Consider the following 19,380-nt stretch of genomic DNA (forward strand, 5'->3'; position numbering starts at 1 on the left):
GTTCTCTGTGCTATATTTCACTATCGGACTCTAGTCCAACATACCTATCTGACCTCACTCATGTGTACACACCAGCAAGATACTTATGCACCTCTTCTGATAATCGTATACTCATTATTCCAAGTATGAAAACAAAGTCATATGGACAGCGTTCTTTTGCATACCATGGCCCAGCAACGTGGAATGAATTGCCCACTGAACTCAGACACAAAGACACAGTGATCACATTCAACAGGGCTCTCAAAAGTCACTTATTTCGACAACAGGAACAAACTTAAACACCTAATAATGTTTCCTACCTGAAATATTCTCAGCATGCTTTTTTTTTTTGTTTTTAAATGTTTTTTCTAATTTTATGTTGTTTTTGTAATAATATTATTATGTTTCTTATGTTATAGGTGTTGTCTAAAGTTGTAAAGCACTTAGAGCTTCTAAAGATTAGGCGCTATACAAAGTCCTCATTATTATTATTATTATTATTATTTGTTATTATTATTATTATTATGTATGTGTGTATGTATGTGTGTATGTATTTGGATATGTATGTATGTATGTACATATATATAGAGAGAGAGAGAGAGAGAAATATACCACTTCTCAATTCATTAAAATATCATGCTTTTGGTGCCACACAATGAAATATACCTGGTAATAAGATTGGGAGAGATATTTGTGTCTTTATTGAATCCAAAACTGCTCCATTATCGAAATTTAGAAGATTAATCTCACTCTTCAGAACTACAAGCCTCCCCCACCCATTTCTCGTAAATTCACCTTGCTTTGATAGGCTGATTATATAAACATGTAACCTGAGTGAGTAGTAGGGTTTGGTTAACCTAATATGTAACACTAAATTCCATATTTTCTTTCATTTTGTAAACTATCTGCAACCAGTCTGAGTCTCTTTCAGAAATGCATTGCAGCAGGTTAATTGAAATAAACAAGAGAAAACTTCTGTGAAATGTGAATGGCATCTGGTGTTATTTCTTTATCAATTAATATTTTAAATATTTGTACAGTTATGCAATTTCTTTTTTGCCAGTAAGTCTCAATATTTTGCACTCAGCTATATGACGGAGTTTTCATGGGTGTCCAAATTTATGTAATCATGTAAAATAAATAAGAGGAAAGTTATCAACGTTCTACTTTTTCAACCTTTTGGCCCACAGAAAGCAAAGATATTCAAACAGTAAAGACAGCTTATTATGCTCTTGGATATAAGATTTTTTTCTAAGAATGTTAAAGTAGAATTTCCATGGCCAAATTTCAAAAGCTTTTGTTTTAATGTTCCTTTGTTACAAGGTTTAACCTTTTTTTGAGTTTGATTTGTGTGGTCCATCAGAGGAAATTAGTAAGATTATACAAACTTTATCACCGGACATGGAACTAGGTAAAGAGAGGCAATCATTTGAATAACAATGGCATGATAATAACACTTTATTCATAACATTAATTTAGAATCATAGGTTGCTGATTTAGGGCAATTAAAGCAAACAGAAAAGTATTTTTGTTTTGGGGTTTTAGAAATTCAATAATGTATAGGTTGAATAATTGATTACAGCTTGTATTGTCACATTTTATTTTTGTTACGAATGTCTGCATGTCAAGAAATCTCAGAATAATAAAAAATGCACGACTCTTGGAAATAATGGACTAATTTATTTGTTACTGAACAAGGACATTTTTATGATTCACCCGCTATTTCATGCATGATGTACCCGAAAGGTTCCACTCACTCGTGGTGCGTGGAACATACGCACTCTACTGGATCATGCAGAGGCTGACAGACTAGAGAGAACTGTCCTGAGTGCAAGAGATCTTCCTTGCTACAAGATAAAGATAGCAGCCCTGAGTGAAACTTGCTTGGCCGACGAGGGGCAACTGACAGAAGTTGGAGCTGTTACACCTTTTTTTCTGGAGTGGACGTGGCACCGATGAACGTCGGGAGTCTGGAGTTGGATTCGCTGTCAAGTTGAGTTTGGTGAATAAGCTCTCCATCTTACCAAAGGAAATTAATGACCGGCTTATAATGCTGAAGGTACCCTTACATAAAAAACAAGCCACACTAATTAGTACTTATGCACCAACCATGACCAACTTGGAGGAAGCCAAAGACAAGTTCTACCAGGATCTGGAATCTCTGACCGCTTGTATCAAAGTCAGACAAGCTGATCATTCGTGGTGATTTTAACGCCAGAGTTGGTGCGGACCACATCTCGTGGGAGGAAGTTATTAGTAGACATGGAATTGGCAGCTCCAACAGCAATGGACATCTGCTCTTGAGAATGTGTGCAACATATGATCCACTGATCACAAACACCATCTTCTGTCTGCCTAACGGTAATAAAACATCTTGGATGCACCCATGGTCTAAGCACTGGCATCAGATCAACTACATCTTAGTCCATAGGAATGACAGGCAGGATATGTGGCCAAGGCCATGTGTGGTGCTGACTGCTGTACAGACCACATGCTACTGATTTCCAAGATGAATCTTAGATATCAGCCTCCCAGACGTCCACAGGGAGTTAAATTCCCAAAATCACTCAATGTCTCTAGGCTGAAAGTTTGCAGCAATGAGCAAGCTCTGTCTTAAGCCTTGTCAAGTCAGCTAGAAACCACATACTTTGATACCAATGACGTAGATAAATGCTGGGCGGCCTTTAAACATCTGGTGTGCTCTACTGCATCTGAAAACCTTGGCGTCACTGTGCGAAAGCAACAAGACTGGTTCGACGAGAACTGAAGAAGTACAGTACCTGCTAGAGGAGAAGCATTGTCTCCATCATGCATACAACATCGACCCCAAGTCTGCTGCAAAGAAAGATGCCTTCAGCAGAGTCTGCCAAGCTGTGCAGAGGAAACTGCGCAAGATGCAGGGCACATGGCTGAGCCGAAAGGCTGATTATATTCAGTCCTTTGCCGACAGACACGACATGAAGAAATTATATATTGCTCTTCATGATGTTTATGGCCCAGTAACATCAAGCACAGCCCTACTTTTGAGCTCTGATGGCAGCACTCTTATAACCGAGGAGAAAAATCTGGATCGCTGGGCGGAACACATTGACAGTATCATCAACAGACCCTCTTCCATTAATGATAAAGTGATCTACTGTCTATCCCAGGTGGTGCTCAACGATAGATTGGCTGACCCTCCAACTGTGCTGGAAACTCATAAGGCCAGGAGCAGACTCCATCCTAGCTGGGATATACAAGTCTGATGGGCCTAAGCTAGTGAAAAGACTAACAGATACGTTCTGTGGGATGTGGAAGATGAAACGCATAACCCAATAATTCAAAGATGCATCCATCATCCTCATTTACAAATGCAAGGGCAATCGCCAATCCTGCGACAACCATAGAGGAATCTCTCTACTCTAAATCGACATGATCTTTGCTGCAAGGCAGATGCAAGAAACGTGTAATGAACTAAATGTCCAGCTATACACCACCTTCATGGACCTGACTAAGGCATTCGACACTGTCATCCGGCAAGGCCTTTGGAAGATCATAGCCAAATTTGGATGCCCAGAAGTCTTCATTGAAATGGTGAGGCATTTGCAGGATGGCACGCTTGCCAGAGACCAGGACCAGGGTAATTAGTCCGAACCCTTTTGCATTTACGAATGGTGTGAATCAAGGATGCGTCTTATCCCCCACTCTCTTCAACCTCATCTTCTCCGCAATGTTGATGGATACTTTCAAAGACAGTGATATTGGGGTAGGTCTCCGATACCGTCTGGATGGGAAGTTGTTCTTGCTGAGGAGGCTTCAAGCCAAATCCAAACTCCAAGTCAAGAACATTCACGAAATCCTGCTTGTAGATGACTGTGCCCTTAGCTCCATCATGGAGGCAGGCATGCAACAGAGCATGGACCTTTTTTATACAGTGTGCACCAACTTCGGACTCACCGTCTCTATCAGCAAGACCGAGGTTCTGCATCCGTCAGCTCCTGGAGATTACCTGGAATTATTCATCACTATCGATAGCCAAAAGCTCAAAAATGTAGATAGGTTCACATACCTCGTCAGCACCTTTCACAAGCAGTCCAGATAGACGATGAGGTGAACACCAGGATTGCCAAAGCCAACGTAGCATTTGGCGGACTCCGCTCAAATGTCTGGCATAGGAGAGGCATCATGCCTGCCACCAAAGTCAAAGTCTACGCAGCGGTTGTTCTCCCACCCTCCTCTATGCTTGCGAGACACGTACTGTGTATAGCTGCCATATTAAAAAAAATTAACCACTTCCATATGAGCTCCCTGAGAAAACTACTGAAAATCAGATGGCAGGACAAGGTACCGAACACGAAGGTGCTTACTAAGGCCAGCATGACAATCATCCACACTATGCTGTGCAAGTCACAACTCCGATGGGCTGGCCATGTTGTCTGCATGCCGGTAGAACGCCTACCTAAAAAGGTCTTGTATGGAGAGCTACACCAAGGCAAAAGATCTCATGGTGGTCAAAAAAGAGGTACAAGGACACCTTCAAGGCTTCGCTGGAGAACATATGCATTGATCCAGACAGATGGGAGTGTGTCTCTGCTAACCGATCTGCTTGGCGCAGTCAAGTCAATACTGGAATGACAGCCTTTGAGAAGAAAAGACTGGTGGACGCTGGAAACGGATTTACGCAAATCCAGGAACAGCAGTTCTGCAACCTGAACATCCATGTCCCTACTGCAACAGACTTTTCCAGGACCGGAATGGACTGATCAGCCATCTCCGGACCCAACCCCAGTGAATCAATGACATCAAATGGTCCTCATCGACACCGATGGACAAATATCATCACGTATGATAGCACTTACTGGTTTATTGTGTTTTTTTTATGACAAAATGTATTTGTACAAATGTCTGTGTACAATTTCATACAAATTAAAATACATTTTCTTGGAATAATCGTACCAATATATATTGTGTACATAAAGCTTATGGAAAAAGAACAATGATCTGAATCTTTTCTTTTCTGATATACTGTAAACATCCCAATTTGCTGTCACACTTTTTTAAATAATAGAAAAAAGAATCTATTGTTCGGATATTTTAGCATTAAATAAATTATACTGGTGCGACCTTAAAGCTCTTAATAACATCATCAGGTGGTTACCCAAATTCAACACTGCTTTTCCCCGGTCTCATGTTAATTTTAATGGAACAGCCCCGGCAGGTTGCAAAGCAGATTAACATGTAAAATCATGAATAAGGTAAAATCAACTTCTGGCTATCAACATACATACACTTCAAGTGTTGCACAAACAACATACTGTTTTTTAAATCTTCCGTAACTTATATCTAACTAGTTTTGACCTTTTTGACCCTATAATCAACAGACTTCTTGCCTGCCACAGCATAAGCCATACACTAAGTTTGCTAACAGTATACTGCATATAGGTCAAGTTAATGTGGAAATTAAACTGTAATCAGATGTATAGATGAACAAAGATTTGGAAGAATGGATGGATACTGTGAACGGCAATTTGAGAACATAGTGCACACGAATTTGTCAATGGTATAAAAATTTTAACTTCGAAGTAGTTGGTTGCAAAAATGACCCATTTACAGTTTAAGAATAGATTATCATTGTTGTATAGAAAATGAAACTGCAGCACCATACTACTAACATATAAAAGGGATTATTTGATTTGACACATTCTGTATAAATTATTTTTATTTTTAAAAACTTCTGATGACAGTACCATAGTTTGTGCATAGGTGGCTTTTAATTTCGTACCATGAACAATGAGCTACATGTTTATAAGTTAGTAATGAAAGTTCAACTACTGAAAAATAGTAAAACTGTTACAATTGTTTGTATCTCTGTTAGCAATTTGTTTGTTGTGTGGTTGCTCCAAATTGTAATAATTAGATATTGTCTGATATTTCAGTAGCTTGGGCACTGCACAAAATTATACCCTAAAATTGATTTTCATTACTTGTATGTAATGTAACTTATACCTGTAACAGTTAGTTTTTCAGACCCAGTTTGGTTAATATGCCCATTTATTCCAGTGATTCCATTGTTGGTAGTACAGAAGTAGGTACCCATGTTCTCCAAGGACAATCTGTCTATAGTTAGTATGCTCTGACTGGCACTGGTCTTTCCATGTAACCCCATCATGATCACCATATCTTCCCACATGTGGACCCATGCATAGAATGTGTACACTGCAGGAACACCTTGAGGTTCACAAATCAGTATAGCTGTCTGATTCTGCTGGTTGGACCCAGTAAGTGTCACTTTGACATCAGGAGCATCTGCAAACAAAATGTACAAACCATACTTCCAGAATACCAGAGTAAGGTATCACACAATTATTATCAAGAGTTAAGTAAATTATTTGAGATCAGAATTTTTTGTCAGTGGTCACCCACCTTACCTAATGCAACAACAAATTTACATATTGATTCACGTTTACCTAACACTGATAATCTTTAGATTATGCAATCATGACTCATGATCCATATTTTGACTTTTAATGATGTTTTATGCTCAGTGAATTGCTAATACAGCTCTTGAAATAAACTGGAACAGTGTTGCTTTAAAGGAAATAGTACAGCTTGTTTTAAGAACATCAAAACTTTCAATAAGTAAAGAAACTCTTGGCACTGTTTCTAAAATAGTTGAGTGAACTTTGCAAATCCAATAAACACACTAAACATTCAGTTTCTAAAAACTTGCCATGTAATTGCTAAATAATAAAGATATAGTCATGGAAGCAGCTGAAATATTTTCTGAATACAGTAACAAAAATCTTTCTGTCAAAATGAATCAAGTCAACTAGAAAAATAAATCTGAGAAATCATCACTAACACTGTGGGCTAGTATCATACTCTAGCCACAAAATTTACCTTACAGTGACTTCATTACTCTGAATTGTCGATATTTGTTTTTCTTTCCTTTCTCATTTGAGTGAAGATCATGAATAAACTAGATATAATACACAAATTAATATACACTTAAATAATATTTGAGTAACTAAACTGGGGTAGCTAAACTTCACTTCTACTGGCTATGAGTAATGTTTAGCTATTGTGTATGGTGTGCCAGACCAGTATATTTGTTAATATTAAATTAAATTGAATAATTGAAGCAGAGTTAAACAGTACACTTACTTTTTTCATTAACTTAAGCAGAACATCAGTGGAAAAAAGCTGAATATAAAACTTGCTAAATGGAGTTCGCGCTGTTAAATATTTGCCTTGAATACATTCTAAGAAAAGAACATTATGCTAACTGTATTGAGAACATTACTTTAAAGTAAATGTACATCGTTGATCGCTAATGTACATCAATAGTGATTTATATTGGGACTGCAATAATATATCCCATAGTTTTTCGTGATTGTCAAATTAGCTACTACCTTGTTCATTCCAATAAAAAGCTTTAATAATATTAGGAGGACTACTGAATATTGTTACATATTGTGTTTACAAGAAAAGTGATGTTGCCATTATGTCAGTCATAGTACAATAAATCCAAATTTAAATCAATATATATTCTTCTTTCTTTTACAGCATCACTAAGGTAAAAACAATTATATCCTGCAAGAAATGATACTTGATTTTAGTAAAGGCAAATATATTTGTGAGGTCATCTATAAAACAGTCAGATTTGAATAAATACGTGCATTCAAGATTCAACAGTTCTTTGTTGAATCACAGAAGATAATATTCCAATTTGAATTCTGTATAACACTCAATAACTTTGTCCAAGAATTAATTTAGAGCACTAGTATTTCCAAGGACAAATAATCTTGAAATCCAAAAAATTTTAAGAAAATAAAATTGCTCAAAACTGTTCACAACATAAAACACTTTAACTTCTCAAGTGTTACGGCACTAAACACTATTAGTTCTCAAAACACTGATAAAAGTTTTAGCTACAACACAAAATAGATTCTTGGATATGGGTCAATCCTCTGTAAAAACATAACTGATACATGTTATTTGACACGTAGGCCAGATATGGCCTTGATTCCATTTTCAGGAATCATAATCTGAGAAAGAATATATATTAAAAGTTGTTCACTAGAAACTATTGGTTCTGAATCAAGGTCATGTATTAGGTCAGCATTAGACACAGAGGTTCTATTATTAGTTGTCTATAACTGACTTAAATTTCTGGACAATGTCAAAACCATTGAATAAAATTGCTTAGCAATAACATGGAATGGAGTTAAAAAATCAAACCTAACAAGGAAACAATTAAATCAAATATACATAACAGTATTTTATTAATGTGTGCATCTTTTGATGATGACAAAAATATTTACCAGCTTTTGAAGAACTATATAATAAAATAATGTCTGGTTTGGCTAGCAAATGCTGGAGAGCAGGACCATGAGAAAACTTAAAACAAATGCATTTGCTAATGTGGATTGCTACATTGTATACCACCAGCATTTATGTCAAGCTATCACTTTTTTCTGGGTCAGTTCACATTTTCTGACATAAATATACATAGAACCATTTTTCCTAAATTACAGAGACTGTATCAACTTCATCAAGAATTATACAATATGTCAAAGTAATCCCCCTCTCTCTCTGTTAATAATAAAAACAACCAAGTCATTCATGTGTTATTTAAAAATAATATATGGAAAGCATCTGATGTGCTAATATTATAATAGAAACAACTTCACTCATCGCACTAATACTTGTTAATCATAAATTTTGTTAGTTCCAATGTAATTTCTGAAAACATTATGTTACGTGTTTAGGCACTAATAAACAGCAACACAGAAAAGGAGAAAACAACAAGCTTTGTAAACTTTACAAAATAATATATTTCCCTGGAAAAACAATGTAAAAATGAAAAAATGAACTTATGGATTTAAGAATCAAATGCAAAAGTAATCCAAGAATAATCCACGAATAAATTTTAAGAGTCCAAGCAATGAAATGTTCTAATGAGTTCAAGTTTGAGTCCTAGGAAAATCCAAGATGGGAGACGATGACGTTTGATGTAGTCTGTATAGTGTTTTATCTACAGTTCCTTGTAGAAACACAAGAAATCACACCCCGGTGTTGGAAATCCAAAGAAAATTTTGACAAACTATTTTTGTCAAAGAATTATGTATGAACACTCAAACTATTTCCAGAGAAATTAATTAATCTTTTAAAATCTAAATCATCTGAAGAAAATTGTAGCTAGAAATCTCGAAAACTGGTCACAAACAAACACTTTCCATTGTAAAGTAAAATCCCAGACTGAGAAAATTTTATCATAGCATCTGCATTAAACTATACCTACTGCATAAAATATGCTCATTTGAGGGTCACGCGACCTTGTTTACATCACATATTCCTAACATGACCCTGACGAAAACCAGTCATATTACCCTATGAATTAAAGAAAAACTGTTTACTCCACCAAAACTATTTACAAGTCTCAGATCACGTATCCAATACAGTCTCGATCATGCCCTTATTATTCTCAATAAAAATAAAATAAGGACTTGTTCACGGGGCTGTTATTAATTTTGAATTAAGGCCTGGAACTGTGATTTTGTGATGTGATTTTGATTTTTAACGTAGCTTTAACAATTTTTCAGTCATATCACTACGATGTCTGCAATGTGGCAGTTTATAGTGATGTCTAGCACTGGGGCATCATGTCACAGACATGTAGCATGATGTCCCACCCAGTCACATTATCCTGACACCGGGCAGACCGGTCCTAACACTAATCTCTTAATGCTGAGCGCCAAGCGAGGCAGCCGTTAGTACCATTTTTGTAAGTCTTTGGTATGACTCGGCCAGGGATCGAGCCCGCGACCTCCCGCATCTGAGGCGGATGCTCTAACCACTAGGCCACCGGAGCGGTCAGGCCAGGAACTAGGTCAGCCTTAGGTATTTACAACTGAAGAATCAAGGTCAAACCATTTTCTTAAAACAAAATCCAAATCACGTAAACAAGATTATATTATAATAGCATATACTAGAATAAACCAAATTTAAAGCTGACAATCAATAAAATTACAAATAAATATAAATTAAATCAGATATAAATAACAATTCCTCCATACAAAAGAAAGATTTATATGATAAGCCCAACTAACATATATCATAACATCAGTTACACGACTGATTAAAGCACAAAACAGATTCCCAGATGTGGATCAAGGGTTCATTCTTCTGGACAAAATAGAAGTATGCTGACACATAATAAATATCAGGTAGTTCATGTATGACATTGACTCAATGATCCTTACTCTGAGACAGATTAAAGCAAGCGTTGTTTACTTGAATAATAACTCAGTCAATCAGCTCATATAATCTACTGAAGCTACGTTCAGTTGTTTAGATAAATGAAATATAAAAAATAGTCAATCAGGACAAGCAAAAATGAACTCAATTTTGGACATGGTCAATACCAGTAAATAATGTTGCATTACAATAGCATTTAATGAACAAATTTAAACTAAAATAAATATACATAACAGCAGCATTAAAACGACTCCAACAGAAGCATGTTCAGTAGATAGAAAACAGCAGGTCACATATGCCTTATTTTTAGAGCAATCTTTAAAGTAGGAGACTACGTGAGAATCAGCATATACAAACACCTTCAGAATGGGATACACACATAACTGGACACGAGAAGTATCTGTTGTCGATACTATCCCCAAAACTATGGCAGTCACATATACGCTTAAATGTATGTTGGGAGAACCCACCAAAGGTTCTTTCTACGAGCTGGAAATACAACCAAAAAGAAACAACAGCCAGCACCTGTTCAGATTTGAAAAACTCATCTCCACAAATGGAGACAGATTAAAATGTTTTAATGTATTTGATGCTGCTTATATTTCTGCACATGTCTCCAATGACTGTGATTACGATTCATCCATTCATCCTCCTCATACTCCGGTGTCCTCGGAAACAATTATCTTGGGCATGTAACTCAAATCATTATTCACATACGTTATAGCCTCCTTCACATGCTTTAACACCTCTGACAAGTCATCCCCTTCACTACTGGAAACGTAGGAAGTCTATCCCACGTCCCAGGCCATCAAGGAGGAATATCCTCTGACATCTTTGCTATACAATTAACATAGCCTTAACACACTAAGTCAGAACCCACCACCACCATAATATTATGTTATAACGGAGTCATCCTAGACCACTCAATTTCACGCAGTGACAAAATTGGCACAGAACACCCATTTATATGTAGACTATTGGATACTTAGTATAGAAAACCAGACAAACCTCATTTTGAAATTAAAACTTAAATTGAAGCCTTCAGATGTTTAGACAGTTATTGAGGGGACATATCCTAAGCTCCAGCCAGCCATCTACATAAATACAAAACCATCGACGAGGAGAAAAATTTTATCCAAGTGGACAAAAACAGTAATCTCAGCAGAAAAAGAGGAATCTACATGTAACATGCTAAAAATTAAATCAACATTTGTACAAAATGATCGTTTTACCCATATGGTCTTTTAACATAATTTACTGCTCAAGTTTTCATACGTAGCGCTTTAACTTTAGAAAGCAACAGCCTGTCATGTTGCATTTGAAAACACTTTGTACGAGCGTAGACCATGAATGTTTCGCACACCAGTAACAAAAATTACTGGGTTACTGAGCTTGGATCTAAATTCAGTTTTAGTTTTGTTAACATACTTAACAATCTCTCAAAGCCAGCATTAGAATGGTACGGAACCAATATTCCTTTCATAACCTGACAAAGAGGAAACTTGTATATTCCAGTGATTGGGTCTTTTAGCTGGGAAATAAGGTGACACTACACATCAACTCTGTCAGTATGAAGAATATTGTCAGATCAGATGCCAACTTGATGCTTCTAGAATTCTCCTTCCAGATGATCCAAGGCAGAGAAGGGTTGCAATAGAAAGGGATATCTTTTGACAAAGAATCTTACACATTTAAAGTTGTTTTAGTGCCTCTCAGTTACATCAGCAAATGAAGCATTTAAAAGCATCTCATCTCCATATGGGAATTTCTGGAGCAGGTAATCATAGGCATATGCTAAGCATAATAATCTCTAACCTTCAAGACTAGAATTATGTGTGAATTCTCTTGCTTCTGCACCAACAGTAAGATTGTCAACAAGGTGCATCAAATGGCAGGGACAACCTGGTATGGGCACTTATGGAGACCTTTTTAAAATATAGGATGCAACTCTTTATGAATTCAGTATCAGCTGAAAACGCATTGAGTTCTGCCAACCTATGTTTCTTAAAACAGTATCAAGCAAATCAAAATGCTTCCTCCAGTGGAATTATCTACTGTAATGAAATAAAAACTCTCCTGACTTTGCCCTTCTTGCTGTCAAAGTATCTAACCAACACACTGACTAGAATCCATTTTATGACTTTTAGCACCAAATATTAAAATTATTTGTACTCAGGCTGCAATGGGTGTGATGCTGCCCTAATTGGAATGCTGTAACATGTCATTCATGTATTCATCTTTGGAGGATTCATGGGATTTTTTCTTACTTTTTTCTTTTTTAACCAAGCTTTGAAATTATTTGAAAAACATATTTGCCCTAACACACTCATCGACTAAAATCAAATTTAATTGGACTTTTAGTGCCAGATACTTACAGACTGGTTATGTACCAAATATGACTTAGAAGAATGAATCAGCATGCAAAGATTAAAAATTAGAAAATGGGCCCAACTAAGCCATACAATCCTTATAAATATACTAAAAGGATAGTTTGAGGAAAGTACAAAGAGGACTGTTGAATTCTTGTACAAAAGCCATTTGTCATGAACTTTAGCATACTATGTATTGGTTGTCTAGCAAACATGAATCATTACAAAGAATCTGAGGTCAAATTTTTGAAAGTGGAAACCAGCATGTTTCTTGGAAATAGTAGGGCTGCAATAAATAGAAAATATTAATACTGTTAGGAAAGTGTATGCACGTCTATGGACAAATATATCCTTATGTCATAGAAAGACAGAAACATTCTTTTCTACACTATGATCTCTGCAGAATTAATGGAATATTCATAAAAATGAGAAAAGAACTTATTTATATTTTTGGGAGAGGGAAACGCTGAAAATGTGTAAACCATACACCAGCAAGCGTAAGGCGTAATTTAGTGAAAAACAAAATAATAAATATGCCAAATGCATGTATGCATCTATATGGGGAAGGATTTAGAGGGGGCATCCACGAATTCTACACGAGGCAGGATTGTTGTGTTAAGATTCCATCAATGGTAAATCTCAGCCAAGTCAGGCTTGTTATGCCAGGGTTCCACCAGGAGCTGTGGCAGCTCAAGTGGTTAGAGTGTCAAACAAACAACTGAAAGTCTGCAGGTTCAAATCCTACCATCAGACCACCATGTGTCAGCTACTGTGGTGTGTCCTTGGGCAATGCACTTTACTCCATTTGCCTCAACACTAAATAACCCACTCCCATTGCTGTGCCACAAAATGCCCAACCAAGTTAGATCATTCTCCCTCCAAGCTGAGACTGCTCAGTTTAACTTCCACCAAGACCGGATTGCATTGTGCAACTTCCATGACAGGAATAAAATATTGAGTTTCTGCTAAGGCTGGCTTACAATGTCCAGCTTATGCTTGCTTTGGTAAGCCCAGAGAATGAAGTATTACTATAATAAGCTGTTGCCAAGACATGCTTGTTTTGTGAAGCTTTTAATAAGGCTGGCTTGCTCTGTCCAGCATCAAATCTCAATGAAAACCCAGAAGCAAGTTCGTACGATGCCACTCGTCATTAGGAAAAATGGAGGAACCAACTGACGTCATGCCTTTGCCTATATGGCCAACACATCTAGCAAGGAAATGACAAAATAACTTCTGGGACTCTAGGGGTTGCAACCTCTTTACAAATGTTTGAGAGGGACACAAGGGACGGACTGAAACAACACACTTCTTGGCCTTATCAGCAGACCAGCAACATATGCAAAGACGAGGTGTTGTGGGTTGGTGAGTTCCTACGATGGCACAAGCAGGAGTAAAACTACCGAAGAGTGTCTCTGTTTCCTGCGAAACTTACCGTACTCTAGAATAACCTTGGAAGCATTTAGAGCAACATCCCTACTAAGATGGCACATTTCCTAGTGTGCCGTAATGTCTTTGCTTGGGACCTGCAGTCACCAAAACACAAGAAGAGACAGTTTCCTGCTTGTGTAGGCTACTGGTGTATATAACATACTATTCTAATGAGTGGACATTGTTATCTGTGCTCTGACAATATACATTACTGGAAGGTCTAAGTGTGTTGATAGTCCACATGAAGTCTGTTTTCCACATATATACATGCATTCCTGATTAGACTGTAGGGTGAATTGTTTCTAAGCTATGTGCAGCAAACGATGTCCTTAATTGCAAGGGAAATAGATGAAACTGCACAAAGACAGAGTTGGAGAGACATAGCTCCTGAATCAGGTAACTGATCTACACAAAGACAATGATGAATACACAAAGGTTACTGACCTTTGTTTATATGAAAGACAGATTGAGAGACAGCCTGAAATGGTTATCACAACAAGATTGTTAGTTATATATGTCAAGTTGAAATATTTCCTTGTGCAGTTAGATGCAATTACATCCCCCATCTTTATCATATGTTCAAATATGTTTCATCCTCATGATATTTATTCCTTCAGTTTGTTTTTGTCTACTGAAATTTTAATTCCTTTGTATTCAGCAGTTATGGCTTAACATTTATACAGGAATAGATTAGCTATTTATGGTATACAAAAAAGCAGCAGTTCAATTTTGAGCGTAATGGAGAAGTGTCATATCTCGCTTTGGCCAAGTAAAGTAACATGTATGTGACTATGACCTTAACCATCCAATGAAAATCGAATCTTCAAAGTAGCTTTCTATACACAATGATGAATATTACAAATATAATACTTACAGTGCACTTGTAACAAGACAAAAACATCCTTGTTTCTGTCTGCTGGGTGTGAGGTTCGACAGGTACACCTTTGATCCTGAGCACTTCTGTCAACATCTAAGATTATCTCTGAGACAACAGTTTGTCCAGATGTTATTGATATGCCAATATGACCCAAACAGATCCATGAGAGATTGGCCAGGGGGTTTCCTCCAATTATTCTACAGGTCAATGACTGTGATATATGTTCTATGACAATTAAACTTGATCCACTGATTCGCCCATCAATCTCGGGGAGACTGTCAGGAGGATCTGAGAATAAATAAAAACAAACAGATACTAGGAATTTGACTGAAACACTTTGCATTGAAAACTGATAGATAATTAAGTTCACGTAAAATCAAATATCGATGCATTTATCGCAGTGTGTTAACCCTTTACCTCATAGAGCATAGTGACCAAGTGCAGCACGCTATAAATAGAACACCTGTTACCTAGCAGACCGCATCCGCATAGGCATGCCTGTGAATTGTTAAGCAATGTAGTGGTGTTAACGTTTAACAGCAGTTTTAACCATTTTACGTTTTAGGTAGACATCTATTACATATGGAAAAATTGAAGAGTAAAGTCCGATTGTTATAGCTGTGTACTTATTTTTCACGGAAGAATATTCTATGTGCTTCAAAATCATGAGAGAACTTGTTCACCTTCATGTCCGTGAGGCCGCGTGACTGACCGTAGCTGCCATTTTCCATACTCGAAATTTACATGTTTTTCGTCTGCGTCTACATCACTAAGTCATCTGAATTTGATAATCAATAAAAACTAATTGCTGCTTACATAAATATCAGAGCCTTTACCTTAGTTACTGAATCTTTCGTGGTTGTGATTCTACTCGTGAAAACTTTGTAAGTACTGAATGAAATCCTGCCTGTGAACTGTTAAGCAATTTAGTGTATGTTACGTTTAACAACAATTTTAACCATTTTACATTTTTGGTACACATATATTATATGTGGACAAATTTAAGAGTAATGTCTGATTGTTATAGCTGTGTAATTATTTTCCACAGAAGAATTTTTTTATGTGCTTCAAAATCTTGAGAGAACTCGTTCACCGTCATGTCCGTGAGACCGCGGGACCAACCGTAGCTGCCATTTCTGATACTCGAAATTTACAAGGTTTTCGTGTGCGTCTATATCACTAAGTCATCTGAATTTGATAATTTATAAAAACAAATTGCTGCCTACATTAATATCAGAGCCTTTACCTAATTTATTGAATCTTTCATGGTTGTTATTCTAATCGTGAAAATTTCGTATGTACTGAATGAAATCCGCGGCTGCCATTTTGGAGAGTGGATATTACAACCCAGTTACTTTAAATAGCAGATATCGACCAGTGCATGAATAGCGACCACGTGATCTGACGTGATTGTCATTCGCAGAAATGAATGTAGTATGTAATGGGGGGTTTTCCCCGAAGGTGGCGCTACGAAAACTAGCTCAAAATGGCTGATGTTTACAGCAGACGTCAAAAGGCACTTCTATGCGAATCTTGCAGAGGCATCAAAAGGCGCTTCCATGCGAATGGAGTAGAGGCGTCCAAAGACGCTTGTATGAGGTAAAGGGTTAAATGGTATATTCAGACTCAATAACAGATTTTTGGCTTTGTATTTGCCCTTCTAATATAGCTATCACATAGAAGTGAATACTCCATCTTCTGTTAATCCACTGCAAACTTGTTGAAAGAGCTAATCCATCCTGTTTTGTCATCTTTATTAACTGAATATTATAAAACACAAAGTGGCCCCATCTCATTTTAGGACATAATTGTTTTATTTCCTACATATTCATCTATTTTGTCCTTATTCCTACCAACATATTTATAGTAACTTATCAATTTACCCTAGATGAAGATGATAATATTATCGTTCATTCATACTGTGTTTTTTTTATTTCTGGAAGTATATGCAAAACTTATAGATTGATGTTAATAGGACATTTGCAAGATATACAATATAAGTACTTCCAATGTCCACTATTGCACAATATGCTGTCTAGTCTGATGGTTGTATTAGTTTCATATCAGAGACTGATAGATGTCTTTGCATTTTATCAATGAATTTAAACCTAAGAGTAATTATTAAAAATATATAATGGCCTAGGGATAAAATATGCTTTTTCTGCTCTATTTCAAAATTGGATCTGTGATTTCTGTATCTAATTGTGCACTAAAACTGGCTGCAGAACAAAGAGGCGTCACTAATCTATTTAAAATCTGTGTTGTATCATTTATTTATATAACATTTTTGGGGATAGGTGCTTGATTCTTATCGTATGTATATTTGGTGTTGGTCTTCATGACTGCTTCACTCTCTTATAAACCGAGGTCAATGGACTGAAAAAGTGGAATTCGGAGACTGGCAGCCAGAGGTGTACAGTTTTAAAAAACAGTGCCTCACACAACAAGCAAACGATAGGTGACTAGGGTTTTTAGTAAACCTTTTAGCCCAATGACCCAGATTTTTAAAATTTATTTTCAACTGTGACCCATATGTAGTACAGTTTTGGCAGCTGGACCAGGTCTTTGTTATTATAACATCTATTTGGTGACCAGTGGTCCAGATTTTCTAGTACAAGTTTTGAAAGAAACTAGGCACTATTATTCCAAATTTTGCAAAATAGTTAAGATTTAAACAATACAAGGTAGAAGTTGGGTGAAAATACTTAATGTGTTTTTTAATCAAATGTAAAAAAATAAAAATCAATTCCTAATTCTAGACAACCAAGAAAAACCTTATATTTTAGGGTAAATGGTAAAATGTTTGCCAACAGGTGCTTGAAAACAGCCATGTTACATAATTATTTCAAAAATCGACCAGAAACAGAAAAAGTCAAAATATTTGAGAACAAGTTTCATTCGAAGGTTTTACCTGCTACTACTTGTTCGTAAGTGTCCATTGGAAGAAAGAATGGACAGACATAAGTATTACTATATTTGCGTTGACGGATACTATTTTGTTTTATAAAAGATTAGCATATCTGCTAAAATGAAGCTAAATGTGATTAAAACTAAATAAGAATATCTCCTACTGAAAAAAAGTGCATTATGAAGTCAAATACTTCTCACAGTTCTTAAAGTATCAGAACTATAGTCTGAAATCTAATTTCAAAAATGTCTCTCGTGCTATGACTCTATGGTCTTAAAATAAGTAACAAGACAGTAAAACCAACAAACAAAATAAAATTCAACAAATAGTTTTTTCCTTAGAGTAAAAAGTGAAAAATTCAAAAGACACGGTATTGTGAATTAAGTCCTAAATAAATATAAATGTCCTATCACAAGCATATAATGTTCCAAATGAATTAAAATAGTCCTGAATGTCTTGACGAACTACTATGATGTAATTCAGAATCTCTTTGAATGTATTCCCGAATTAATGTTTAAGTCCAAAATGTCAATGAGCACAGTGTAATTCCAAAGAATAATTCAAACACATTCATATTAAATTATATATGAATTCAGCAGCAAATTCTGATCACAGATTTCCACAGACTGATATTAAACAGGCACGAAGACTTAGTTACAAAACCTCTATTTATATACAAGCTGTCACCTGACCTATGATGCAGCAGAATATACTGTAAAACTGATAATTTCTAATGAAACATTTCACTAATTCATAATCAAGGCCAGGCCTTGAACTTAAATTGTAGTAAACATCTTTTACAACTTACAAATATTAAAAAATCAGTTACAAAAAAAGCATGAAAATAGTCATGTAGGCAAAATCTGTAACCTTTATCACAAAGTTCAAATACACAAGTCAAGATGAATTAAAGATACATGACACTTGACTTACACATTTCATGATTTGCGATACAGTACAGCTCATGCGATTTTTCAAAACCCCATATTTTGTGGTGGAGGATGTAATGTCCACTTTCACTCCACTATATCGCTCTGCAGGAAAGGGATAAATACCTACAAATCACTAGTGTAGATCAACATGCATGTCAATGGCTACGTAGATGCCCTGATCAAGATAACTAATTGACATTTGAACATCCAGTGAATGAACACCACTTATGGAAAGACCAATATATCAAGAATGATACAATCTGCAGGATCAGTCATCTTTATTTTCATCATGCATAATTAGACAAATAATTTGTATATTCAGTACACGTATATTTAGAAAGGTTGATCAATTTCTTTTGTAATAACTGTATGCCTTTTACTCCAACGAAATCATAATGAATGCACCAACTTCAGGGACACCTTGCTGAGCCTATCTCAAAAAGTATAAATTGATAATACTGTTCCTAAGACAAATTAAGCATCTAAGATATGAATAAGTAAGTTCCAACTTGATAAAAGCTTATGTTAAAATACAAAAAAAAGCTGAAAATACAGAATTTACATTGAAATGCTAACCATGTGTTTAGTCCTTATAACAACAGCTGAGACACAAGGCTGAATATGCAGAATCTTCAACTAGCTGAAGAT

General features: G+C 36.1%; 1 protein-coding gene across 1 annotated transcript in view; it reads right to left on the reverse strand.

Moving 5' to 3' along the window:
• The window catches only part of LOC149772828 (hemicentin-1-like), a 212,041-nt gene that overhangs the window by 112,738 nt on the left and 79,923 nt on the right, over positions 1–19,380 (reverse strand). Inside the window, exons 7-8 of the mRNA XM_089947228.1 lie at positions 14,890–15,180; positions 5,965–6,264 (exon numbers count right to left, since the gene is read on the reverse strand). Coding sequence (XP_089803354.1) covers positions 5,965–6,264; positions 14,890–15,180 — 591 coding nt within the window. The remainder of the gene's footprint in view (positions 1–5,964; positions 6,265–14,889; positions 15,181–19,380) is intronic.

The sequence above is a fragment of the Sinohyriopsis cumingii genome, unplaced genomic scaffold (assembly GCF_028554795.1).
Source record: "Sinohyriopsis cumingii isolate HCF-2022 unplaced genomic scaffold, ASM2855479v2 utg001110l, whole genome shotgun sequence".
Lineage (NCBI taxonomy): Eukaryota > Metazoa > Mollusca > Bivalvia > Unionida > Unionidae > Sinohyriopsis > Sinohyriopsis cumingii.